General features: G+C 45.9%; 2 protein-coding genes across 2 annotated transcripts; both read left to right on the top strand.

Annotated features, from left to right (window-relative positions):
* The first annotated feature begins 1,317 nt into the window (after positions 1-1,317).
* On the top strand, positions 1,318-9,030 carry RGS16 (regulator of G protein signaling 16). Its single transcript, XM_063165207.1, has 5 exons — positions 1,318-1,477; positions 2,736-2,837; positions 3,480-3,541; positions 5,399-5,565; positions 6,795-9,030. The coding sequence occupies exons 1-5, from the start codon at positions 1,398-1,400 to the stop codon at positions 6,993-6,995; spliced, it is 612 nt and encodes a 203-aa protein (XP_063021277.1). The 5' UTR covers positions 1,318-1,397; the 3' UTR covers positions 6,996-9,030.
* A 10,119-nt stretch (positions 9,031-19,149) lies between these two features.
* RNASEL (ribonuclease L) lies at positions 19,150-23,814 on the top strand. Its single transcript, XM_063165136.1, has 6 exons — positions 19,150-20,688; positions 21,427-21,515; positions 22,469-22,659; positions 22,772-22,892; positions 23,193-23,314; positions 23,679-23,814. The coding sequence occupies exons 1-6, from the start codon at positions 19,254-19,256 to the stop codon at positions 23,812-23,814; spliced, it is 2,094 nt and encodes a 697-aa protein (XP_063021206.1). The 5' UTR covers positions 19,150-19,253.
* The last annotated feature ends 2,942 nt before the right edge of the window (positions 23,815-26,756 follow it).

Below are 26,756 nucleotides of genomic sequence, written 5' to 3'. Positions count from 1 at the left end.
ATATATAATATATGATATATAATATATAATATATAATATATAATATATAATATATAATATATAATATATGATATATAATATATAATATATAATATATATGATATATGATATATGATATATAATGTATTATATATTATATATTATATATATGATATATAATATATAATATATGATATATAATATATAATATATAATATATAATATATAATATATGATATATGATATATAATATATAATATATAATATATGATATATAATATATAATATATAATATATGATATATAATATATAATATATAATATATGATATATAATATATAATATATAATATATAATATATAATATATAATATATAATATATGAGATATAATATATAATATATAATATATGATATATGATATATAATATATGATATATAATATATAATATATATGATATATGATATATGATATATGATATATAATGTATTATATATTATATATTATATATATGATATATAATATATAATATATGATATATAATATATAATATATGAGATATAATATATAATATATAATATATGAGATATAATATATAATATATAATATATGATATATAATATATAATATATAATATATAATATATAATATATAATATATGATATATAATATATAATATATGATATATAATATGTAATATATGATATATAATATGTAATATATGATATATAATATATAATATGTAATATATAATATATAATATATAATATATAATATATTATATATTATATATTATATATTATATATTATATATTATATATTATATATTATATATTATATATTATATATTATATATTATATATTATATATATATATACATTCCAGCTGTGAACTGGCAGAGCCATTAAAGAGAAGTGGAAACATTAAACCCTTCTGCTCCATCTGCCTCCCCCTCGAAGCCCAAACCCTCCTGACCCTGCTGGGGGCTGCCACCCCGTGCTTTAACCACTGGGGCACAGCTCTGGAAGCCCTGGGGCAGCGGGGTGGAGCAGCAGGATGGAGCTGACGGCTCTCTGCGAGGGCTGCAGCGTCTGTCCTGTCCCTGCTCTCCCACCCGCCGGCGCTTCATCAGCAGGCTCCACACGTCGCTGGAAAACGAGCCTGTTTTTTCCTGTTCCTCCCACTCCCGCCTCCCACTCCCGCCTCCCTTAGCAGCACACACAAACTTACCTAAGCTCTCCTCTTCAGGGGCGCTGCCTGAGCAGCTTTTGGTTGGCTGGAGGCTGCGGTGATGCTGGGTCCCCCTCCCCTCTCCCGGCCCATATAAAGCGCGGCTCCGCTCCGCTGCCGCAGCCGCCAGCCCGGGACCGCGGGGCAGGTGGTGCCCGCATCCCCCTGCTGCAGCCCCCGGGAGGAGCCGATGAGTTGCTGGATGCCTGGGTGCCCAGCTCTCAGCATGTGCCGGGGCTTAGCCGCGCTGCCCATCACTTGCCTGGAAAGGTAAGGCGCTTTGGGAGGCAGAGGGGTCGCACCTGGACCAGCCTCTGCAGCCGCCGATGTGATGGTAGGGTAGAAACCGGGACGCACCAAGTGATTCCTTGCGGCTGAATCCCTTCTGCTCCCCCAGAGGGGAACACGGAGGTGAAACCAGCGCAGGGAGAGAGAGAGGAGGATGGCCAGGGCTGTACAAACACACCAGGGCTCTGCCAACTTGCTCCGAGCTGACAGCAGCAGGAGTATTTTTGTCAACACCGCCGCACTGTTCAGTGACATGTTGCTCCTCCTGCCAAGCCCCCACGCTGCCGGCTTGACATTTAAACCCTGATTTTTTTGTATGGGCGCCTGGGGACGCCCGAGTGAGCCGCGGGCACGCAAATAGCAGCTGGGCCACAGCACCTCGGGGCCACCCTGGGGACAGACAGGAGCCGCTGCCTCGGGGCCACCCTGGGGACAGGCAGGAACCGCTTCTCCTGCCCTGCTGCTGCCGCCGACACCTCCCGGCAGGGAGGTGCCTCCTCCGTGCTTTCGCCGCGGGGACAGGCAGGAGCATCCCAGCCTCTGTTACGGGAGCATCCCAGCCTCTGGTACAGAAGCATCCCAGCCTCTGGTACGGGAGCATCCCAGCCTCTGGCACAGGAGCATCCCAGCCTCTGTTACGGGAGCATCCCAGCCTCTGGCACAGGAGCATCCCAGCCTCTGGCACGGGAGCATCCCAGCCTCGGGCACGGGAGTATCAGTGCTGCCTCCCAAAGCCATGGGGTAGGTGGATGGCTCTGGCCTGCCTACGGCCTGCTGACAGGCTCCTGGGAGCCCAGGGGCACCCCAAAATCAGAGCAGGGGAGCAGCAGCTGGCAGGCAGCAGTGGGATGCTCCCGCTGTGCCGAGAGGAAGGACATCGCTGTGTTTTTCCAGCGATTTAGGAGCAGCGGAGTGATGCTGGCAGAGTGGGGTGGGGAGAGGAACCAGGATAGCTCCGGGAGCTCGGGGTGCTCCAGCAGCTTTTACCTGCCCCAGAGGAAAGACCGGGCTTTATATTCCATGTGTCCCTGCCTGGGAAGCGAGCAGGAGAAAACGCTCCCCCAGGCTTAATGCGCGGTTGCCAGGGAGTAGGAAAAGCAAGGGGGGAGCGTTTATTTCACACACCAGAGAGCCAAGAAGTGGCTGAAGCCGGGGGCGAAGCAGGGGTGCAACCCCTGCAGGGGTGGGGGCAGCAGACTGATGGTCCAGAGATCCCATCTCACCCTTCCCTCCTTTCCAGAGCCAAGGATCTGAAGAGCCGCTTGGGCATCCTGCTTCACAAACCCGAGCTGGGACACAGGAGTGGGAGCTCCAGCAAGCTGCAGCTGGGCTCCAGGCGCAGGTAAGCCAAGCACAGCTCTGTGCCATTCCCGAGGGATGCTCCTGCCCATCTGCAGCGCAGAGCACAGAGCACAGCTCCCCCTCCGTGTAGTCCCACCCAGGCGGGCCGGGAAGGCGGATCACTCCCCTGCTCCAGCGGCTATAAAACCCGGCAGGGAACGGATGCTGTGGCATTAGGCACAGAGAGCAGGGCCCGGGTGAGAGGCAGGGATCCCGCAGGGCTCCTGCCCTTCCTGGTGCCTCACACCAGCGCTGGGATCCCCGGGGAATGCAGGCAGCATTAAACACAGAACACTGAATATCAGTGCTGAGGGCAGGGGGTTTTCCTGCAGAGGAGACTCTGTTGGGCCAGCAGAAAAGGGCTCCTCTGGGAATCTCCTAAAGAACCTGCTGGACTCGTGTCAGCAGAAAAGGGCTTTTCTGAGCAGCCCCTAGAGAACCTCCTGGCCAACAGCATGGAGATGAGGTCGGGTGAGCCATCAGGGAAGGTGAAAGAAAGGGAGGAGAGAGGAAAGAGAGCCCACAGGTAATGGATGTTGGTCCCTAGCTTTGGTTTCCTCCTGAATGCTGCTGTCTCCCAGCTGAAGTGCTCCCGTCCCTCACCGCTGGACAGAGAGCCTCACATCCTTTTTGTCTTTTCCAGAAACTCCTCCCAAGAGGTGCTGGAATGGAGGGAGTCCTTTGACCAGCTCCTCAAGAGCAAAAGTGAGTAGCATCTTGTTTTCTTCTCTGGGTGAGAGCGTGTAGGACAAATGTACTCACAGTGAGCTGTATGACTGGAGTCAGTGTAGGATGCAATTTTGCCTCCTCCTCAAATGAGGTGTTTGAGGGTTTAGAAAGAGGTCTCTTTCCTGCCCAGATCTGAGGCACAGGGCTCGTTGCCTACCCTTTCCTCCTGGCTGGGTGTGTTTGGGGGGCAGAAGTGTTGTCTCACTGCTGCCCTGGGACAGGAGCACTGTCACGGGCATCCCCTGAGGAGCAGCCCACCAGGGGAACGTCATGGTATTCCCAAAGCACCCCTTTCCCCACACTGGGGAGAAGGCAGTGTCTGCTCTGGGTGGCTGGTGGAAACAGCTGCGCAGCCACATCCCCTCAGGCTTGTTCAGACAACTGCATTGCTGCCCTCTGTCTGTCTGTCCTGTGCCTCCGGGGATGGCTCTTCCACAGGGAGCAGGAATTCGGCTGTTTGAGTAGATAACCTTGCCCTTTTCCTACTCTGGTATTAGCTGTGTGTCTGTGATGCACAGGGCTCCTGTGAGATGCTGTCTCCCCCTCCCTGTGCAGGCAGCTCCTCCAGACCCAGAGATGGGACCTCTTTTTTAGTCCCACACATCATCCTCTCCTTACACTGGGCTCTGCACAATGGCAGTCTCCAAAAACTCCAAAAGTTTTTACAATTACAGATTTGATAACTCAAATTATAATGAGAGCCAAAACGAGATTGTTTGACTATAACAAGCCAAGACCTTGTAATTATCTCTTTACCTTTAAAAACCAATTACCTTGATTGAGCTTTGCAAAATTCAAATGGCAGAAGTGCCGAATTTTAGTCCAAAAGTAGCTGTCTACCTTAAAAGCTCTTCCCCAGCCAAATTTTAATCCTTTTAAGGTAGAAAAAAGTGGTTGTCTACCTTAAAAGCTCTTCCCAAGCCAAAGTCCTTCCATAGCACTAGTCTGGGGCCAATTGTATTTTTTTTCTAGTCTGCCTTTTGCAGCTTTCCAAAACCCTCTGATTTCATGGATTCCCACAATCATCCCCTCCTTACACTGGGCTCTGCACAATGGCAGTCTCCAAAAACAGTTTTTTACAATTTTTTATAATTGTTTTTACAATTTTACAATAGTTAGAGAGAATAACTCAAATTATGAGAGCCAAAATGAGATTGCTTGACTATAACAAGCCAAGACTTTGTAATTATCGATTTACCTTTAAAAACCGATTACCTTGATTGAGCTTTGCAAAATTCAAATGGCAGAAGCACCAAATTTTAATCCAAAAGTAGCTGTCCACCTTAAAAGATCTTCCCCAGCCAGACAAAGTCCTTCCACAGCCAAAATCTGGGGCCAACTGTATTTTTTTCCATCTCCCTCACGTGCTGTGATGGCTAATGAGCATCTCTAAGCTTTGTAACTTAATCCACCCTCCCAGCACAGCTTTGAAATCCTTGCTGCAATTACTCTCCCATCCTCAGCATCTCATTCCCCCCAGATCTGGGCTGAGAAATCAGAACCAAGGCTCCTGCAGCGTTCCGATGCGTCAGCGCGCTTCTCCTTAGGTAGAATTAGCTCTTTCCCGAAGCTGTAAAGAAAATACTCTGAAGCCTCATTACAGAAAGGTCAGATAAATAAAACCAGAGGATTACTTGTCTGTGGGAAAGGATTTTATTGGAGTCCAGAGGCCAATTAGCGGTGTCTCAGAGGGTGGAATTTGCCCGGAAGGAAAGGAAATCTGTGGATGTCACGGTTTGAGCTCCCAGGGCAACGCTCCCCAGGCAGTGTCTGCTGCTGGTCCTCTTCCCTCCACCTCCTTTCCCATTAACTGTTCTTCTCTCCCCTCCATAGGTGGGGTAAATGCATTCCACACCTTCCTGAAGACTGAGTTCAGCGAGGAGAACCTTGACTTCTGGCTGGCGTGCGAGGACTTCAAAAAGACCCGCTCAAAAACCAAGCTGGCCTCCAAAGCCAACAGAATCTTCGAGGAGTTTGTCCAAAATGAGGCACCCAGAGAGGTGAGATCATTTTCTGTCCCATGAAATAGGGTGGGAAAGGAATAAAATATCCTGGTGGGTTTTATGAAAGTGCTGTTGGGTCAGTGGGAAGGTGTGCTCTTGTTCATCATCTAACATTGTGTGGTCCATCACATAATGCTGGAACAGAAATTGAGTCTAACTGTGAAGTGTAGCAGGCACAGGGCCTACAAGGCCTCCTTGGCAGTCAGTTGTCTAAGTTAAGAAATGCCTAGTCATGATTACTGCACCAAAAGAAGCCCCTCTTTCACCTTTGGACCCTTGTTATCTCTCTGCAAGATGATAGGTCACTTTCACCTTGACCCTTACTATTGGAGTGATTCCCAAAACCCCTATATCCTATAAAAACCCCTATTTCTGCCCGGTTTAAGAGGTGTCACTGAGACCCTTGGCAGAAGCTGCCAATAAAGACATCTCTGTGGAACCTCATACAGCCTTCTCCTCTCTCTCCCTGCATCTGCCAAAGGCACTTAGCAAGCAAAGAGCTGAAAATCACAATTGAGCCAAGAATCACTAGAGAGCTGATCTCATGGGGTGTTTGGGATGTTTGTGTTTCACCCCAGGATACAGTGAGAGATGAGAATTTGACTCCATGTTCTCAGAAGGCTGATTTATTACTTTGTGATATTATATCATATTAAAAATGCTATACTAAAATTATACTAAAGAAAGAGAAAAGAGACATCAGAAGGCTTAATAAGAATGATAATGAAAGCTCGTGACTGACTCCTCAGAGCTTCCGACACGGCGTGCTGAGATTGGTCATTAATTAAAAGCAATTCACATGGAACCAATCAAACATTCACCTCTTGGTAAACAATCTCCAGACCACATTCTAAAGCAATCAGATAATTATTGTTTTCATTGTTTTCTGAGGCTTTTTAGCTTCCCAGGAGAAGAAATCCTAGCGGAGGGATTTTTTTCAGTAAATATGACAGTTACAATCTCACTTAAGAGCTGAGCTTGCTAAAGTTGCCAGTGGCCCTGGAGCCTGCCTGAGGGGCCTGGACAGGTTGAGCTTAGCTGGACTTCACTGTCTGGGACACCCATGGCAGCCAGGCTTGGGGAGACCCCAAAAACCCTAAAGCCACATTAGTGAAGGGATAGAAAGGTTTGTGACCATCTTCATCTACATCTGAAGACCAATTAAAACCAGGTTTTGTCCTCACATATAAGAGGAGCTAATGTTTATGGGCGCTGCTGCCTTGCAGGTGAACATTGACCACGAAACCAGGGAGATCACCCGCAAGAACCTCTCGGGGGCCACCTCGGCCTGCTTCAACGAGGCGCAGGCCAAGACGCGCACGCTGATGGAGAAGGACTCCTACCCCCGCTTCCTGAAATCTGCCTCCTACCAGGACATGAGCAGGCAGGCCGCCAGCCGCGGCACCAGCAAGCGCTCACACACCTGACCTGAGCCAGGGAACGAGCCAGGGGGCCAGGAACAGGGTGGGACACGGATTGTGAGGGCTGAGGCCTGTGTGGCGGGGGTCCGGCTGAAGCTGTGGGGTTTTAGCAGGATCCCCAGCACCCTGAGCGCTTCAGGAGCCGCTGGACATGGCATTCCTCCCTCCCTGGGGGTGGGAGCCCTCACAGCTGGAGACCTTTGCCACTGCAAACATGGAAAGAAATGGGGTTTGAGCTGTGAGTGCACCTCAGCTCATTCAGAGAGGGGATTCCCCTGAGCACCCACAACCCAAGAGCTCCCACCTGCTCTCTGACCGGCGCAAGCAGCACAGGACCTGCCACTCCCTGCTCATAGGGAATGGCCAGGATAAAAACCCTGCGACTACATGGCAATTTCAGCTGGAGCGATCCTGAGCCTGCCTTCTCCTGACCCCAAGATCCCCAGCACCCTGAGTGCTTCAGGAGCTGCCAGGCCACATTCCTCCCTCCCTGGGGGTGGGAGCCCTCACAGCTCAGCTGGAGACCTTTGCCACTGCAGGCATGGAAAGAAATGGGGTTTGAGCTGCGAGCCTAGCTCAAGCTCAGCTCATTCAGAGATGGGAATCCCCTGAGCACCCACAACCCAAGAGCTCCCACCTGCTCTCTGACCACCACAAGCAGCACAGGACCTGCCACTCCTGCTCGCAGGGAATGGCCAGGATAAAAACCCTGAGACTTTGTGGCAATTTCCACTGGAGGAATCCTGAGCCTGCCTTCTCCTAACCCCAAGATCCTCCAGCTGTGTCCTATGCATGCTCTGCATCGAAGTTTCCACCTCCTTCCAGTGCAGTTTTCGTCCCTCGCTTGAGCTCCACGACCTTCAGATTGCACCTAATCTTAAGTCACGTGCGTGACGTTTTATCCCTGTTATTGTTATTTATTTCATCGTTATTGTTATTATTATTATAGCTATATTTATTAGAGCAGCACTGCTGAAAGCACACATGTGTATACCTTGCTCTGAGGAGCTTGTAAATTAAATTATTTTAGCTGTTGTAGCACTTAGCATGCCTCCCACCTTTTCTGTATAATAATTTGAGAGGACCAGACAGATTTGTAGCACAAATTTGCAGCAAGGTACACCAGTAGCAGCAGGGAGAGCTGCTAGAGAGTTTGGATGGCAGTGCAAGGATGCTTTGCAGGCCATGCTGTTCCCTCTCTCCCCTTAAAGGTGTGGACGGCATCTCAGCAGCTTGTCCCAGGCAGGGAACAGAGAGGTCAAACAGGCACTTTGGTGAGCATCTCTATGGGAAACTTGATTTTCACACATGGGAGAGAAAAACCAGGGCTTTGCCTGGGTTTATAACTGGGCTTGGTGTTCCCTTGGATGGTGAAACCAGTCTGCAGCCACAGCACTTTACCAGAAACCCATGGAGTGAGCGAAACCATCCTGTGAATTCAGTGACTCAGGGGTGGCAGGACACATCACCAGCCCAGACCTGGGGGCAGCTCTTCAGAAAGTCCCTCTCAGCAAGAATTTTGGAGTTCTGGAGAGGTGAGGGTCCCACTTGGCAGCAATGGTGGGTGATGTGGAGCCTGTGCTGGGTCCTGGGGAATGTGCCAGCAGCACTGCTCCCTGCTGAGAGCTGCTTTCCAGGGCTCTGTTTATCCCCAAAGACCAAACCTGGAGATCCTTATCCCACTGGTACTCACTCCTTGCCAAGGGAACTCTCTTTTGCCCTCCTGTCTCAGCACAGCATCCTTTGGGCTTTTCACAGCTGCTTGAACAGAGCAAGGGACCAAAGACCAGTTTGGGGATGTTACTCTGAGTCCTCTTCCACCACCCCCATCCTGGTCCCATCTCTGAGCCTCTGGCTGTTGTCCTGGCTGTGTTTACAGGGAGATATCAGCTGCTTTCTTATTTATTATTTATTTTTACAACTGGAACCACCTTTGCTGTGTAACTGAAGCGAGCGATGCACAATGGTCTGTTCTCATTGCCGACGTAACGTTGTCATTACAAAATAAAATAAAATGAAATAAAATGTAAACAGCAAAATATTCTGACAACATGGGCCGGGTCTTTATTTTTCTGGTTGTGGACTTTCAATTAAATTTTACATTCTAATTCTGGCTGCTTTGCAAAGCTGCTTGTGTTGGGTGACTCAGGGGGCATTTCCAGTCACTTTAAAAGTGACAGTGTCAGGGGCAGAAGAGGAGGGGGGGAAGACTTTTGAGGCATAAAGCTTTGTGGTATTTGGTTTATCAAAGAAACCTGAGTGATTCATAGAAAGCATGAAAGCAGAAGTGAAGCTTTGAATATATGAACTGCCAGGGTATTCAGTGCTGCTTATATTGCTCATCATTTCTGAGCCCTTTACAGGACTGCAGTTCCCAATATCTGCTCAGTATTAGTAAAAACACAAATGTCATAAAATTGAGAGGATGCTGGGAAAAAACCCTCCTTTTGGGTCACTGACATAAAAAATACTTGATTTTTGTCAGTAACACACCTGATGATTGAATCCATTGACAAGGGGGGAACTCTCTGGTATCAGAGGGGTTAAAAAAAATCTTATTCTTGTGCAGAGTGAGGTCTGAGCAGTCCCCTCAAATGCTCTGGGAGAGGAGGGGAAGTTTGCATGGAAAGAGCTTTCCATGGAAGCACCCAGGACTGGAGAGGAGCAGCCCAGTGCAGCTCGAAGAAGTGCTTGGAATAAAAACCCAGCAAAAATATGGTTTTATTTCAGTTGCCTTCTTTCTATTTATTGCATGTTCTGGAAGCCAAAATTAACTGGCCTGCGTCAGCAGAGTGTGAGAGGGCTGGTGAGGAGGAGCTGGAATCCCAGGGAATAACTCAGAATGTGCATGTTCCAAGGTGTCACTAGGAGCATGTGGAAAATGCCAATCACTTGTTTTTAAAATTTTAGATGTTTAATAGTAATAAAATGGTTGTAAAAATAGCAATATAATTAGAGTAATAATAATTCGGACAATTTGGATTAGGACAATATGAGACAACAGAAAGAAAGAGTTACGGACAGTCCGGGTACCTTTTTCTGGGCAAAATAAGCCCAAAAAAGGGCCCACATTAACAGAGGATTAACCCTTAAAAGCAACAGCCTGTTGCATATTCATACACCTCATACATGATGCATAAATTCCATTCAAACACAGGATTCTGTTTGGTCAGTGTCAGCTTCTTCCTCTGAATCCTGACGCTGTCTTCAGGCTGAGGAGGCAGGAAGAAGTTAATTTCTGATAGTGGAGCAATAAATTCCCTTTCTCTGACAGATTCAGGTGTCCTGTGGCTGCTCTCTCACTGCAAGTCCTTTCTTTAAAAAAATCTTACATAGCACAGTTTCTATTTTAACCTTATGTTATACCCTAAAACTATATTTAACACACTACTTAAGAGAATTAATACAGCATCGCTTTCTAACACAACACATATAATATTCATTTGAATATTTGCAAAAAGCCAGTAATAATTTTCACAAGCACAAGCCACCCCCTGCCAGTCAAACGCAGCAGAAGCTCCTGAGCCCTGTGACAGCCATGCAGGATCAGCAGGCACTGTAAAAGACATGGACTCTGCCCCATCCCCACCCATCCAGAGGAAAGCAGCTTCCCCTCACTTCTCTTTTCCTTTTAAATTAAGCATGGCCTTACAAGCCAGGTGATTTAGGATTATAGCAGTTTGCATCTCTGTCTGATCTTTGTCCGTGTCAAAGGGAAGAAATGAGCTGGAAAGTAGCCAGGAAATATTTAAATTACTTGTCAGGAAAGAGAGCAGTAAAGCAGACTAGAAGCAGCCAGAATCAAAAAATAATGTTGTTGTGGCCTTTTTTTTTTTAACTGCAGCCTCTGAATGAAAAATATGAATACTTTGTCTTGCACACCTTGAAGTTAATTTAAAACCGATTCTCCATTTAAAAGTCAATAAAATTAATTAAAAAGAAATTATATATAAATAAAAATAATAAAATAAGAAAATAATTTTAAAGTTATATTATTTAAAAATAAAACCAAGAAAATAAGAAAATAAATTAAAAAATAAATTATTTAAAAATAAAAATAAAAAATATTTAATTAAAAATAAATTATTAAACAAGAAAATTTAAATTTAAATTTAAAAAAGAAGCGATAAAAATACAGAATTAAAACCTTTTTGAGGTTTTTTTAGAAGGATATGTGAGGCTGTGTCCATTTTTGCTGCATCATGTATGGCCAAAGCTGAGCCTCAGCCTCGGCAGCTCTCAGACCTCACAGCTGATTCTGCACAATCCCATTTGCAGCCCAGTTTCCTCTGAGATGCTTCCCAAAGAGAAAACCTAGTCACTAAAAGCCAGCCTTGCCTCCAGCTGTGCCTGCTGCCAAAACCCAGTGGTCATACAACAAAACCTTAAAGCCTCATGGGGGGATAAAAAAAAAAATCCCAACCCACAAAACCACATTTGAGACAGAGGAGCCAAAGCTTCCCTCATGCAGCTGTGGTCACTCAAAAAAAGCCAGGCTGAAGTTTCCCAGGGAGAAAATTTGGAAGCAGCTGAGGGGATTTGAGCTCCACCATGGGGCTGGCACTGCCCTGCCCCAGGCTGTGAATGTGAACTTGCTCCTGGGCCAGCTTTCCATGAGCCAGGATGGGGAGGGTGGATTTATTTGGTGGAAAAAAGAAATTGAAAAAAAAAAAAAAGGCTGTTTCCCCGTTCCCTGGGAGCTGGAGCATTCCCAGCAGCAGCTCAAGGGCTCATGCAGCCAGAGGATTCCTGCTCCAGAGGGACCAGGCAGCTTTGGGGTGCTCTTAGGGCATGGATGGGGACGCAGGAGTGCACTAGGACAAGGGTTTAGGCTGGTGGCTGTGCAGATATTTCAGTGTAGGAATTCTGAGCTTTTCATTTTCCATGGATACACACGTGTGACAGCAGGCTGCATGTGTGTACATCTGTGATTTTTTTCTCTTTATAAAGAAAGGCTGTGAAGGAACACTGTAAAATGTTTTTTGGATATGGTTTTGGAGGGAGCTCAGCTACATGTGTGTACATCCATGATTTACTTCTCTTTATAGAGAAAGGCCATGAAGGAATGCTCTAAAATGTTACCTGGATATGTTTTTTTAAGGAAGCTCAGCTGCATGTGTGTAAATTCATTATTTATTTCTCATTTTAAAGAAGGGCCGTGAAGGAAGGCTATAAAATGTTATCTGGATATGTTTTTGGAGGCAGTTGAGCTGCATGCATGTACATCCATGTTTAACTTCCCTTTTTAAAGAAAGGCTGTGAAGGGAGACTTTAAAATGTTATCTGGGTATGTTTTTGGAGGGAGCTCAGCTGCATGTGTGTAAATTCATGATTTACTTCTCATTTTAAAGAGAGGCCTGCTGTAAGATGTTATCTGGGTATGTTTTTGGAGGGAGCTCAGCAGCAGAGGGGATGCACTGAGCCATTCCAAACACGCCAAACGCCTCTCCCGTGTCCTGCAGAGCTCTGCCAGCCCCGGGGCAGGCAGCAGGGAGGGAGCAGCTGGATGCCATCCTCTGCAGCTCCCTCTGCAAGGCCTTTGCCTGAACGAGGTGCCAGCACTCACAGCTGATGAGTGATGTGCTCCCCCTGCCCTGGGCAGGCAGCTGAATGCCAAGGCTGCCAATCCACTCCAGCTGCACTCAAGGATTTGTGCCCTTGGGCTGCCTCGGGAGCTGAGGAGGAATGAGGGGTGATTTTCAAGTTTTCTGCTGCTGCTGGGGTGCCAAGGGCAGTGCTGGGGTCTGCAGCCAATGTAGATTTGTAGAAAATTGAGAGAATGCTCACATAGTGTGCATCTGAATGCAAACCTTGAGATAAAAAAATGCTGATTTAGAAATGCCAGGGAATAGCACAGACGTTGTTAAGAGAGAAATGGAACTAGAAACAAGTTTTAAAGGATGGTTTTGTAAATAAGACTGGATACTTTGGAGAAATAGAGCAATGAAAGATGCATTGTAGTAGGACTTACAAAGGGTAATTTTAGGTGATTGGCTTTAAGGCATTTACAGCATGGTAAAAATAGCAATATAATTAGAGTGCTAATATATTATTATATTATATATTGTATATTGTATATTTTATGTTATATGTTATATATTATATATATTTATTATAAAAGCCTCAAGGGGGATAAAATTATTATATATTATATATATTATTATATATTAGTATAAAATAATATATATTATTTATATATAAAAATATAAATTATATATATTTATATATTATTATATACGAATACATTAATTATACATATTAATATATAATTATATATATTAATATATATATATATATATAATGCTCTAATATAATAATATATTACTCTAATATATTACTCCTCGGAGACCCTAAAGCTGATAGGCCAAGAAACGCTTATAGTGTATTGTAATTAAGAAATAATTGGCTTCTGATTGTGATGGTGTGAATTACAACGCCTGTATTGTCTCATCCTTCTCATGAGAATGAAAATGGAGCAAACCTGCTTGGTGAGGTCCCTGACTGCCTCATTGTTGCCCTCACCTCTCCTTCCCTGCTGGCAAAAATTTCTTTTTTGGTGGCAATGAAGACTGAGCAGCAGTCCAAAAAACTAAAAAATGAAGTTTAAAAATGGTAAAAATGCTCCAGAAAAGGCATAGATATGGGGGATATGGTTCAGTGCTGGACTTGGCAGTGATGGATGATGGTTGGACTCAATGCCCTTGGAGGTCTTTCCAGACCTCAATGCTTCTGTGAGAAGTGGCTGATGCTCCTCCATGGATAGGATCACCTGCCATCCTTCTGTGGATTATTTTCCAGGGTTGTGTTCCAGCACTGAGAGTCACATGAGCATGACCAAGCACATAAACCCTGGGATATTCCCACTTGGAAATATAATAGGAAAGCACGTGAAGGGAACATGAAGGAAAAAACCCCCTCATCCTACTATTCATAGCTCCTTTAAAAAATTATTTTGCCCTTGGCAGGCAGTTTTTGTTGCCACATTTTGCTCTGTGTCTATTTGTGGCTGCTGGGAGGACAAGGATTCTCGGGAGATGTCCTCTCAGGGGAAGGGATGCAAAAATGGGTGTGAGTCCATCAGAATGGAGGAGAAGGGAGATTTGCTTAGCTAGCCGTGCCCTTGATTTCCCTGCTGTCTGTGTCTCAGCAGCTCATCTCCTGAGTCCCTGGGTGTGTGGGGCCAAATAATGGCTCTGCAGATGTACAAATACAGCAGGAACTCCATAACCCAGAGACTACAGAATGGTGATGGTGGAGAGGAGCTCTGTTACTCCTCGGAGAGCCTTTCATTCCCTGGAAACTGCCTGTTGCAAGGACTCAGAGCTCAAATTTATGGCTCTGTGAAAAACAATTTGGATCAGGAAACCACTGGCAGCAAACCTTTCTTCCCTGGATGCAGGCACAGGACACTCCTGCCACAGCCCTGCTGGTTGCAAACACCTCATTCCCACCACCAGGTTTGGATTCCTACCATCCTAGGGATTTTCATCTTGCCACTATAAGATAATAAATGACTTTAATTAAACCAGCAAGCTGAAGAAGGCTCTTGCACTTGGGTGGGTGGGTGATGTGATGTTATTATACTGGCTTATTTTTTATGCATTTTGGCTTTTTTTTTGATGTCTTTACTGGCTTTGAAGCTGAGATGTGCCCTTGCTCTGGTTGTTTATCTGTTTTGCAGCCTGCAAATGGGTATTTGAACACCAGCAGCTGCAGCCACAGCCCTGGTCAAACTGGGAGAGATTCTTGCTGTGAATTAAAAATGAGATGCAGAGAGGCGTGGGACAGACTGGAGATTGCCCCTGAGCTTTCACAGTCTCTGTCCCTCTGGGGCTGTGTCAAGGCCTCCTGTGGCAGCACAAACTCTGCAGAATTCCATGCAGAGACCGTGGGATGTTCCCAGAGCCTGTGGTTGCTGTGGGAAGCAGGATGCCCATTGAGGTACAGGGATGGGACTCCTGCAGAGGCAGAGTTTGGTGAGAGCTGGCGTGGAGATGTGAGCAAGGGAGTGGGATATCCACAGAAAACACACACAGGGCTGCACCCAGAGATGGGACCTCTCTTTTAGTCCCACACATCATTCCCTCTTTCCACTGGGCTCTGCACAATGGCAGTCTCCAAAAACAGTTTTTACAATTATAGAGATGATAACTCAAATTATAATGAGAGCCAAAACGAGATTGCTGACTACAACAAGCCAAAGACCTTATAATTATCTATTTGCCTTTAAAAAAATATTACCTTGGCCGAGCTTTGCAAAATTCAAATGGCAGAAATGCCAAATTTTAGAGTTATCTACTCTAAAAGCTCTTCCCCAGCCAAACAAAATCCACCCTGCATCCAACCCACCCCTTTTCAGGGCTTTTCCCTGCCCTTGTGCCTGTATCAGGCCATGTCTCCATGTGCAAATGCAGATTCCCAGTTTGTGCATGTGCCCAGGCCCCAGGGAAAGTCAGGGATGATTTGATGGATACAATTCCAGCCCCATTTCAGATGCGAGCTGCGTCCTGCTGCTGGCACAGTGCAGTGGAGGTGCCTGGGGAGCTGCACAGGCTCTGCTGAGCTCATCTCACCTCACAGGGCAGTGAAGGATGTGGGAACCCAGGGCACCACAGGGAATATTTCTCTGTCTGCTCTGGGGTGCCCTGACACCCAGGGCAGCACTGACTGTGACCCTCATTCATGGAGAAAGTTTCCTAGATTTCAAGATAGACTGGAATCCACAAAAGTGTGAAATAGATTATAGAGAGCAGTGCAGGTGTGTCACTGGGTGAGAAATTCAGGGTTTGGGATTTTCAGTGTGCTGTGGATGGAAGCAAGATGGAGGGCACAGGGTGTTGTTCTGGCTTTCTTCTTCATGCTTCTTCTTCATTCCTCTCCATGGGTTTGGGTGGCATTTTGTAATTGGGCAGAAAAGTCCACATCAGGGGCTCTTTGGGATCAGTTATTGGGTTAAAAGGGAAATAATCCAGGTGTCAGTTCTTAATGGGATAGTTTAGTCTTAAAAGACCTTGTAACAAGAGATTGTTGGCCATTTTGTGCCTTCTAATGAAAAGCTGCTGAACTCACAGTAGTGAGACTGTTTTACTGGTAAGAAATAATAAACACTTGAGTCCAAACATGAAATACTATCTCAAGTGCCTTCAACCAAGACACAGAGAAACCCACATCTGGTAGAACCACAAAGGAAACTGGGTGGGACATGCCCAGAGCCTGGGCTCCTCCTGTGTGTTTCCTGCACAGGCTTTCCAGGCAGATAAGGAGGGCCTGGAGGAGCAGGCTGGGTGTTTACACAGAGCTGCCTACCAGGGGCAGGGTGCCAGGGTGATGCCAGGGAGGAACCCACACATCTGCAGCTCAGCAGATGTGGAATTTAGCTGGGTGGAATTTAGCAGCATTCAGTCCCCTCACGTGGATGGACTTGCCAAAAAGGTGAGTGTGAAAAACGCCAATCACTTTTTTCTAAAATTTTAAAAGTTTAAGAATTATAAAATGGTTATAAAAATAGCAATATAATTAGAGTAATAACAATTTGGACAATTTGGATTAGGACAATATGAGACAATAGAAAGAAAGAGTTATGGACAGTCCGGGTACCTCTTTCTGGGCAAAATAAGCCCAAAAAAGGACCCACCTTAACAGAGGATTAACCCTTAAAAGCAACAGCCTGTTGCATATTCATACACCTCATCCATGATGCATAAATTCCATTCAAACACAGGATTCTGTCTGGTCAGTGTCAGCTTCTTCCTCTGAATTCTGACGGTGTCTTCAGGGCTGAGTGAGGCGGGAAGAAGTTCATTTCTGATAATGGAGCAATAAATTCTCTTTCTCTGAAAAATTCAGGTGTCCTGTGGCTGCTATCTTAGTGTGAGTCCTTTCTTTAAAAAAATATCTTACATATCACAGTTTCTATTTTAACCTTATGTTATAACCTAAAACTATATTTAACATATATTAACCTAAAAAAAAAAAAAAAGTTACTTTCCTGCATGCGCCTCCCCCAGAACCCCAGCATCCTCCTGGCTGGGCCAGCACATATCTGGGAACACCTTGGTGGCTGTGTCATTGTGGGCAGGGCTGGGTGATACATGGGGACACCCAGGCATGGTCAAAAGTCAGTGGGGCGGGGATAGAAATATTTAAACATTTCCTGGAGTGCAGGTCTTGTGACTCTGCTGCTCGGAGGAGGAGGAGGAGGAGGAAGGTGCTCAGCCCCTCTCTTCCTCCTCCGCAGGGTTCTGCTGTCCTGACAGGGGTGAGGAACTTGAGCCCCACTGTGACCAGAGGATGCTGTGCTGCTTTGCTGGCCAGGAAAGTAACTTTTTTGGTTTTTTTAATGTGTGGCAAAAGGTATAGAAATTAATACAAGGAAATGAAATGCATTAAAATCAATGAAATACTGTGATTATTTCTTGAAATTCTTGAAATTCAAGAAACAAACACAGTTTATTTATTTCCTGTTGAGCAGGGAAATAAACCATCCGCAACCCAATCTTTGGCTTTCCTGAGGGTAAATTCATGTAAATTTATACTTTGCTTTTATACCTTAAGACTTCTCTGTCCCTTTCCTGATTTGCTTAGGTAATTTATTTCCATTTCATGCTTGTCAGGCAGTAACTCCTTAAAGTGCTGATCAGAAAATGGGTATTGGAGCCCCACTTTTTCTAGATATCAGATAGATAAAGGCAAATTAAGTCCTTCCTGATCAATCTCCTAACATGGTGAAAAGCTTAGGAGAGGCTTCCTGTCAGGAGAGGTCTCCTCTTGGCCTGTAGAGGCAGGAGGGATTAAGGATTTCTGTCTCACTGCAGGTGTTGGATCAGGGGCAGTCAGGACTGTGTGTGGCTGCCATCCAAAACTGAAGGGGAATGTCCATCTCCACCTACCACTGATGGCTTATCAGGTAACCTGGGATGAGTCTGAGGTGATATTTACAGCAAAAGCAGCAGGGACACCTGTGGGAGAGGGGCTGGAGGGAATGTGCTTTCCCCTGAGTTAAATCCTCATCAGCTTCTACCTGTATAAACAGGAACCAAGTTAAAGAGAGCTGCACTTTCAAGAACACCTTGTGCTTAAGCTCAGTGAAAACCATCCTGACCTTGATTAATGGGTTTTATTCTCTCATAAAATACTCTCCTCAAATTAAAAAGAGGGGGGGAAATGTAGTCAGCACAGCAAATTCTCCAAGTCAGAAAATCTCTAACTGGAAATTCTTATACTGATGTTCTCCCCTCTCTGAAATCATAGGAAAATGTGTGCAGGAGGGGCTGGATTTGAAATGGGTTGGTGAAAGGCATGCCAGTTCTCTTGAATACAGGAAAATTCAAAAAGCCAAACAAATCAGGATTAGAGGAGAAGCAGGGGTATAATCCATGTGTGTGGCAGCATGTGAGTATTGCTGAAGGAGTAGGAGGCTATAAAGGCATGAGAAAACAATAATTATGCCTCTTCTAGACAACATCTCTAGAGGATTTGGGTCTTTCCCTTCTATTGGCATTGTAGCAGCTCCATGGAGATGGTACTAATGGAAAAGTGGGAGGGAAAGCACTGGTTAAATGGCAAAAATCCAAATTAAATTTAGGTACAAAGACTTTGGTGGAACATATTTGTTTACAATTTCAATGATTCTCCCCAGCCACTCACACACCATCACCTGAGGGGCTGGGGCCAGGCAAGGAAACAAGGGGTCCATGAGTGCTAAAGCTGTGCTTCTCTCCAGGCCTTGGCTCTCCCAGCTGGCACTGGCACTGCTGTCCTCAGCTGCCCCTCTCACAGGACATATGGAGTGTAAATGGTGAGCATTCACAGGCTAATGAAACAATATTTTCTGTTCATTAATCAGGTGAAGACCACAGAGCCTTCAAAAGCGCCCCCAATGTGTTTGACGGGCCTCGCCTGGCACATGCCCCACTCAGAAAGCACTGAGCACTGCACCTCTCCCATCCTTCAGGAGATGCACTGCATCCTTCAGATCCTTCAGAGAGCACTGCACCTCTCCCTCCTTCTGGTGGTGAGCCCAGAGCCCTCCCTGTGACCATCACACCTCTCCCTCCTTCTGGTGGTGAACCCAGAGCCCACCCTGTGACCATCACACCTCTCCCTCCTTCTGGTGGTGAACCCAGAGCCCACCCTGTGACCATCACACCTCTCCCATCCTTCAGGTGGTGAACCCAGAGCCCTCCCTCTGAGCACTGCACCTCTCCATCCTTCTGTGGAGCCCTGGGTTCTGGTGGTGAACCCAGAGCCCTCCCACTGACTACCATGGAGCCCCCAGCTCACAACCAGGAGACCTCCACCCTTCCCAGAACGAAGACAGCAGAAGTCCTTAACTCAGAGCTAAATGATGCTGTGTACAGCAAGAACAAAGCAGCTGTGCTGGAGCTGCTGGAGCGAGGGGCAGATGTGAATTCCAAGGTGGGCAGTGGCTGGACACCCCTGCAGACCGCAGTGAGGATCGATGAGGAGGAGCTGGTCCGGCTTCTGCTGGCCAGGGGAGCCTCTGTGCATGCCAGGAAGGACAATGGGGGCACTGCCTTTACTGAGGCAGGGATTGCAGGGAACGTGGAGGTCCTGGAGCTCCTCCTGGAGCATGGCTCAGATATCCACGAGCAGGACATCAACGGCTTCACAGCCTTCATGGAGGCTGCGTGGTACGGGAGGGAGGAAGCCTTGAGGTTCCTCTACAGCAGAGGGGCAAAGGTGAATTTGAGGAGGGAGCCCAGCCAGGAGAAAGCCAAGCTGCACAAAGGAGGGGCCACAGCGCTGATGGACGCTTGCAGGGAGCGCCACTTCTCAGCTGTGAAAATCCTGGTCCAGGAGATGGGGGCTGACGTGAACATCCGTGACAACAGAGACAGGAATGCCCTGATCCATGCCCTAAAGGAGGGTTCAGGCAAAAGAAAGCACGTGTCACCTGTGCCCATAGTTCATTTCCTGCTGGAGCACGGTGTGGATGTGAAGAGCAAAGATGAATGTGGGAAAACTGCCCTCATCCTGGCTGTTGAAATGGAGAGCCCGGAGCTGGTGACAGCTTTGCTGGAGAAGGATGAGATAGATATTGATGATGCAGATGAGGAAGGCAACACAGCCCTGATGGTGGCTGTGGAGAAAGATGATCGCAGAATAGCAAAGTTGTTGTGTGAAAAGGGAGCGAGGACGGATCGTGGGAACCTGATTGCAGTTGCCAGGAGGAATCGTTCTCCCAGCATGGAAAATCTTCTTCGTGAGCACAAGGTCAGGTTTGTTCCAGAAACCCCCAGAGCATGGGAGCCACACAGCAAACGCTGGAGGGATCAGCTGAAAAGCCTCGATCAAATGTATCGCCCCATGATTGGCAAACTGAAGACATTTCCATACATCCAGCAGAAAATTCAGGATGGCATCTACCTCGGGCTCCATGGGGGGACAGAGGTGGCAGTGCAAATAACTCGCAGTGCAGAGGGCGACAGAGAGAAAGAGTTTCTTGAAAAATGTTCTCACAGCGAACGTCTACTGAAGCTCTTCCAGTCTGAGAAGGAAAAAGGCTGCATGTACTTGTGCTTCCCACTCTGGGAGAAAAACCTCCAGGAGCACCTGCAGGACCCTGAGGGCCAGAAGGATTACAAAGCTGCTCTGAAGACCATCTTCCAGGCACTGAGAGAGCTACACTCCCTTGGGTTTGCTCACCAGGATCTACAACCCGGGAACTTCGTAATAGGTTACGTTTTGATTTCCTTATACTTTCATTTTGCTTTCTTTACGTTTTCATTTTGCTCTCCCTGAAGTTTAGAGAAGAAGGTGCCTCACAGCTGTCTGTAAAAGTAGAGATGTCTTTGTGCTGAATGGGATGGCTTTAGATCTCTGTGGTGCTGTTCACAGGGGTCCCAGGACGAGGGAAGAGAGGAGAATCTTGACTCCATGTTTCAGAAGGCTGATTTATTATTTTATGATGTATATTATATTAAAATATACTAAAAGGATAGAAGAAAGGATTTCATCAGAAGGCTTGAAAGGAAAGGAATGGAATGATAATAAAATCTTGTGACTGACCAGAGTCTGAGCCAGCTGGACTGTGATTTGCCATGAATTAAAAACAACCACATGAGACCAATCACAGATCCATCTGTTGTATTCCACAGCAGCAGATAACCATTGTTTACATTTTGTTTCCGAGGCCTCTCAGCTTCTCAGGAGAAAAGATCCTAATGAGAGGATTTTTCATAAAATATGTCTGTGACAGATCTGCTCTTTAAATAAGTACAGATAGGTTCACAGAGAGAACAAGCTTACACATCCCATTAGCTCTGCCCACCGCTCCAGGGCTCTGCAGGCAGACCAACCCATCACAGGTGCCTCCAGAGAACTGTGTTTTAAAGAAGGGGCCATCCAGAAGTCAGCAATGGACCATATGAAGTTTGCCACCTTTATTTGCTAACAATTTCTCTTATTTCCCCAGATTTAGGTGGCAAAATTTACTTGGCGGACTTTGGTAATAGAAGAAGGTCGATTGAAGGCCAAGAAGAACTTGTAAAGTCAGATCTACAGGTAAGTTCTCTGTGGACCAACCTGTGGCTTAAAATGTTGGGTGCTCTGTAGCTGTGGGTCCTAGGGAAAGGCTTTTTGAATTTCCAGCTAGAAAATGTTTTTGATTTGTGGGGAAATTGGTGTAGTGACAGATGTTGCATAAGAGGGATGTTGGTTTGGATGCCCATCTCCTCTGTCCTGGTGCACACAGCTTCGAGGTTTGTGTTGGGTGTGTTGAGTCTTAACTTCTTTTTGCCAGGGTCAGGATTAAATGCATATAGATGGTATTTCTTGTTGGGACTCAGATGTTCAGTAGTTCTTATCTATATTGCAGTCTCACAAACCCTGAGTTCTAGAGCACTTCACTCTAACAAACTAAAAATGGAGCCACGTCTCTCTCGGCCTACAAGGCCTTTTAAGGATAAACTGTACAATTGAGAAATAACACCTAAATTATTTTTACTTTTAACCCAATGACCCAACCCATTTTAATTATTTTTACTTTTACCCCAACCACCTGTAGCCCACAACATGGACTTTTTTATACAATTACACAAAACCACCCAAACCCATGGAGAAGAAGGTGAAGAAGAAGGACCAGCCTCTGCCCTAAAACCTCCACCTTCCTTTATATTTATTACTATAGTCTAAACCCTTAAACTCTAAGTTTTCCACCATGTGATATTACACACTTTTAATCAAACTACACACCCATAATCTCAGTTTTATCATTCAATTTTGGAAGCCTTCTCCATGGCTTCAGGTGAAACGCAGTGTTCTTTTGGGGCTCAGTGCCTTTCAGCACAGAAAGGGTAATGAGATGGGATAAAAGTCTAAAATTCTCAGTGACCAGGGTTCCAACAGGTGTGTATTTTATACTTCTGAGCCCCTGCAGGGTTTGGGGATATGAGTCCTCTTCCATAGGGCTGGAGGCTGGGTGCCAGTGGCACGGGAGCAGTGATGTCTCTTTGCAGGCCCTGGGCAGGCTCGTGCTCTACATTTTAACAGGGGGTAGGAAAACCCTCCAGCAAGTTGGAATTGAGGATTTGGCTCCCAATTCCCCAGATTACACAGAGGCTCTGGACCTGGTACAAAGCCTGTCCTCTCCTGATGAACGAGGCTTGGAAGGGTTGAGCAAACATCCCTATTTCTGGAGCATTCAGAGGTAAGGCCTGGGAGTACAAAGGAGGTGGAATTTTGCTGTGGGAATTGCCTGTAGTGCTGGGAAATCCCACTGGGAGATCCCACTGCAGCTAATGAAGCTTCTCATCCCACAGCAGGTTCAACTTCCTGAAGAGTATATGGAATAAAATCAAAGATGACCAAAACAAAAAAAGTATTTTTCAAGATCCTAATGTCACTAAGAAAGCTTTTCCTTATCCACAGTGGACCAAAACGGTAATTCTCTTGAATTTGGGTTGGTATCAGGCTTGAGCTGGACATTCAGGCAGAAGATTTTCTGAGTGTTTAAAAATGGAACTGGAAAAAGTAGCCCCACACAAAATACAGACAACTGGAAATAACAATTCAGTCGAATTGTTTTGCATGTAGTCAGAGGATGTTGATACTAAAGGGAGCTCTGCTAACTGGGGTGATAAAAGGGGTTGGATCATTCTCAAATTGGCTGGCAAATCTTCGAAGTCTATTGGGTTTTGTGGGGTGTGAAAGGCAGGGAATAATCTGTGTGCTTTCTTTCAGATTGACAAAGATATTTTACATGCCATGGAAAAACCCAGGAATGCAAAACCTACCAAATACAGAAATAATGTCACCCAACTGCTGAGGCTCATGAGAAACATGGATGAACATAAAGATGAAAAGTAAGTGTTCTCATCCTTGCCCCTGCCATAGAGTCAGAGAATATCCTGAGTTGGAGAGGACCCTCAAGGATCACCAAGTCCTGTCTTTGCCCAGGACAAGCCCAAGTATCCCCACCACGTGCTTGAGAGATCTACCCAAGATGAAAGACAGGTGGAGGTGTTGGAGCATTAGCCAAAAAAAAAAAAAAAAAAAAAAAAGAAAAGAGAAAAGGATTGAGGAGTAGAAAAGTTGCAGCTCTGGGATTTCTTTCTAGGAAACCTCTCCAAGTTATCAGAAAGCCTCTCTGGAATGGCTTTTTTTCTGCAAGGGCATCCTCCCCTTGGACAGGCTTTAAAAATCCTGTTTGCTTTTGTTCTCTTTCAGGATCACCAACAAAATAGGAGACTATGCTGAGTATTTCCTGGAGGTTTTCCCAGAACTCACCATGTATGTGTACAACAGCTTACGGCAGAACCCCAGGTACAGCCACCTCGCAGACTTCCAGGAGCCTTCTCTATAGCATGGCTCTGCCTCCTGCCCCATGTCTGATCCACCATCACTCCTTTTATTTCTTATTTATTCACCTCAAAAAGAGCTGAAGAGGTGTGTAAGGAGATGGAATAAAGCACATCCAGGGACAGAGTATGGAGGACTTGAATTAGGAAAAATTCCAAAGAGTCTGGTCTAACAACCACGAGCTTTGGATGCTGTGATTTGCACTGTGATTGTATGTTGCTTATGGAAATATTTTTCAGGTGTTCAAAAGGTTGGTTTTTGTGGGGGTTATTTGTGTTTCTTTTTTTTTTTTTTTTTTAGTGTTTTTTTTGTTGGTTTTTTGTTTTGGTTTTTTTACGGTGTGGTTTTGTTTGTTTGTTTGTGGTTTTTTTGTTTGGTGGTTTGTTCATTTTTGGGCAGGCTTTTTGTTTTTTGTTTTTTTTCTTTGTTGGTTTGGTTTCTTTGTTTTTTGGGGCATGGGCTGGGTTCCTCCAGCCTCCTGTAAAATGCCACATTTCTTCCTTTCTGTGACCTTTGCAACTTCTACCATCACTGTGCTGTTCCAGTGAAGGGCTGGGTCAGGATAAGCATATGAGCCTGCAATGTGGCTGAGGCACTTACCTTAATGGTGAGAAATTAGTGAGTTTTCTATTATGACTTCTTTTTGTCATTCTCATCTACAAAATATGCAGTGTTTAAAAGAGGTCCATACAAATATTTCAATGACATGCTTTAAACATCACTGCTTATTGTCCCATTGTGAAGAAATAATGTCAGGGCTCTGTTTTGATCAGCATTTTCCCTTGTGGGAAAATCTACTTTTTATTTTGGTCCTACGTAGAATCCATCCCAACTGAAACCCTTCAAGAACAGCACCTGAGCTATATTTTAAGGGATATGGTGATTCCATTGCTGTCCCCATGTCATTGAGGGGAGAATTCTGCTGTGGCAGGTGCAAAAGGGCACCCTGGCTGGGGAGGCACTAGGAGCTGGCACAAGATTTTGTTGTTCTGCTGTTACGCAACAGGCAGCCTCAAAACAGAGCAGTGACTAAACCCAGCCAGGCTGTGATTTATCTCTCTGGGGTGATCTGGCTGCTGGGAAGAATTTCCAGGGATTGCTCCTGTGCTCTGTTCTGGTGTCAGAGAAGAGAGCTGATCCATGCACAGCATCTGCAGAGCAGACTGCTCCTGGAGCATCAGTGACACAGCTTTCCTGAAGAAGCTTCTTGAAAAACACACCTCGGTGGCACAGACACATCTGTGCTCACACTGGATCATTTCAGCTCTTCCTGTAGGGTTCCAAAGAGAGCTTTATTGAGCTTTTTCATCATAAGAGTCCAGAAATGAAGAGCCACTCAAAAGATGGAAAGCAGGAGTTTATATTGGGATTTTGAGGGGCGGGGCAGAACACCAGGGCCAATGGGATGAGGGCGCAGGATTGGAAGGGCCAATGGGATACATTAAATCTGCATATCATAGCAAGGCATGCTGGGAGAAGCCTTTTTCCTCACCCTGACAAAGTGGTTGTAGTTTGAAGGATTTTTGGTCCAGGGGTGGCGGTGGACTTTTTTCACACATCAACCCATGGGAGGGATGGACGCAGGACTGGGAGCGAAGCTGTTGGGCTCCTTCTCCAGGCAGCTCTGACAGAACCACAGCACACAGCCTCAAGCTGCACCAAGGGAAATACAGGCTGGATATTGCAGAAAGGGTGATAAAGTTCTGGAATGGCTGCCCAGGGAGGTGGTGGAATCCCCATCCCTGGGTGTGTTTAACAAAGCCTGGATGTGGCACTGGGTGCAGGGTTTAGTTGAGGTGCTGGGGCTGGGTTGGACTCGATGCCCTTGGAGGTTTTTTCCAGCTCATTAATTCTGTGAATTCTGTGAAAAACACCAGGCTGCCTCTCCCAGGAGGATGGGCCAGTGAGACACCAGGAAGGATGGAAACTGCTGGGCAGTGCTGCAACTGGTGGCAATGTCTGGGGCACAGCCCAAGGATGGAGGTGTCCGGAGGAGCTGGGGGCAGAACCAGCTGCCAAAATTAGTGCTGTGGTCTGTCCCACCATCAGTGGCCATCTGAGAGGTGCTGCCTTTGCCTCAGGGGTGTGATTTGACCCCACACACTCCATTGCCCTGCCGTCCTGCCTGCATTTGCTGTGCCTCTGCCTTTCTCCTCTGCTGGGGCTCCCCAGGACAGCTGGCTGAGCCCAGTGAGGGGCTCAGGTGCTGCCTTTCCTGGCTCTGGCATGCTGAGGATGCACATGCTTGTGTGCACAGGGATGCTCCCAGCTCCCCGTGGCTCATCTGCTGCTCTGAGAAGCAAACCCACAAAACAGCCTGCAGAACAGAGGCAGCGCAGTGAAGGCTGCTCTTAGGATTTGGTTTTGCTGTGCTGAGCTTCAGGCACATCTGTGAGGCCTTAGAGAGCCTGGGCTCAGCTGAGCTTGGTGAAAAGCTCACAAAAACACAGCAAGGTTTTGGGGCTGGAAGCTTTCAGGGCAAAATCAACTTCCAGCACAGCAGTTCTTAGAGTTGGTCACATTTTGTGTTGTAGGAATGGTATCAGCTTCCCAGGCCCTTCAGTTAAATAAATGTTCTTGGGTTTGGGTATTTTTGATCCTCCAGAGGCAAAGTGTTGATAATCAGAACTGATAAATATGAAACATGTTGTCCTCTGCCTTCAAATGCACCTGGTGTTATTCCCAGGATGGATTCTTCTAGGATCTGGGATTAAAAAGTGGATAAAAATAGCTCAAAATGACAAAGCTGAGAGCTTGCCTCTGACAAACTGGTAAAGGTTGTGGTCTTTTCTTCCCGAGGTCCAAAGAATATGTGTGGTTTCCGCAGCTTCCTGGTGACTTGGCAAAGTCACTTTGACTCAGTTTCAGCTGGGTAGAATTAAGGCCTTTGCTATGATTTGGGTAGTGCTTTGTAAACACACACTGGCTTAAAAAAACCCCAAAAAA

Source organism: Melospiza melodia, chromosome 11 (genome assembly GCF_035770615.1).
Source record: "Melospiza melodia melodia isolate bMelMel2 chromosome 11, bMelMel2.pri, whole genome shotgun sequence".
Lineage (NCBI taxonomy): Eukaryota > Metazoa > Chordata > Aves > Passeriformes > Passerellidae > Melospiza > Melospiza melodia.
Note: the sequence above shows the minus strand (reverse complement) of the source record. Positions and strands in the feature narration are given on the sequence as shown.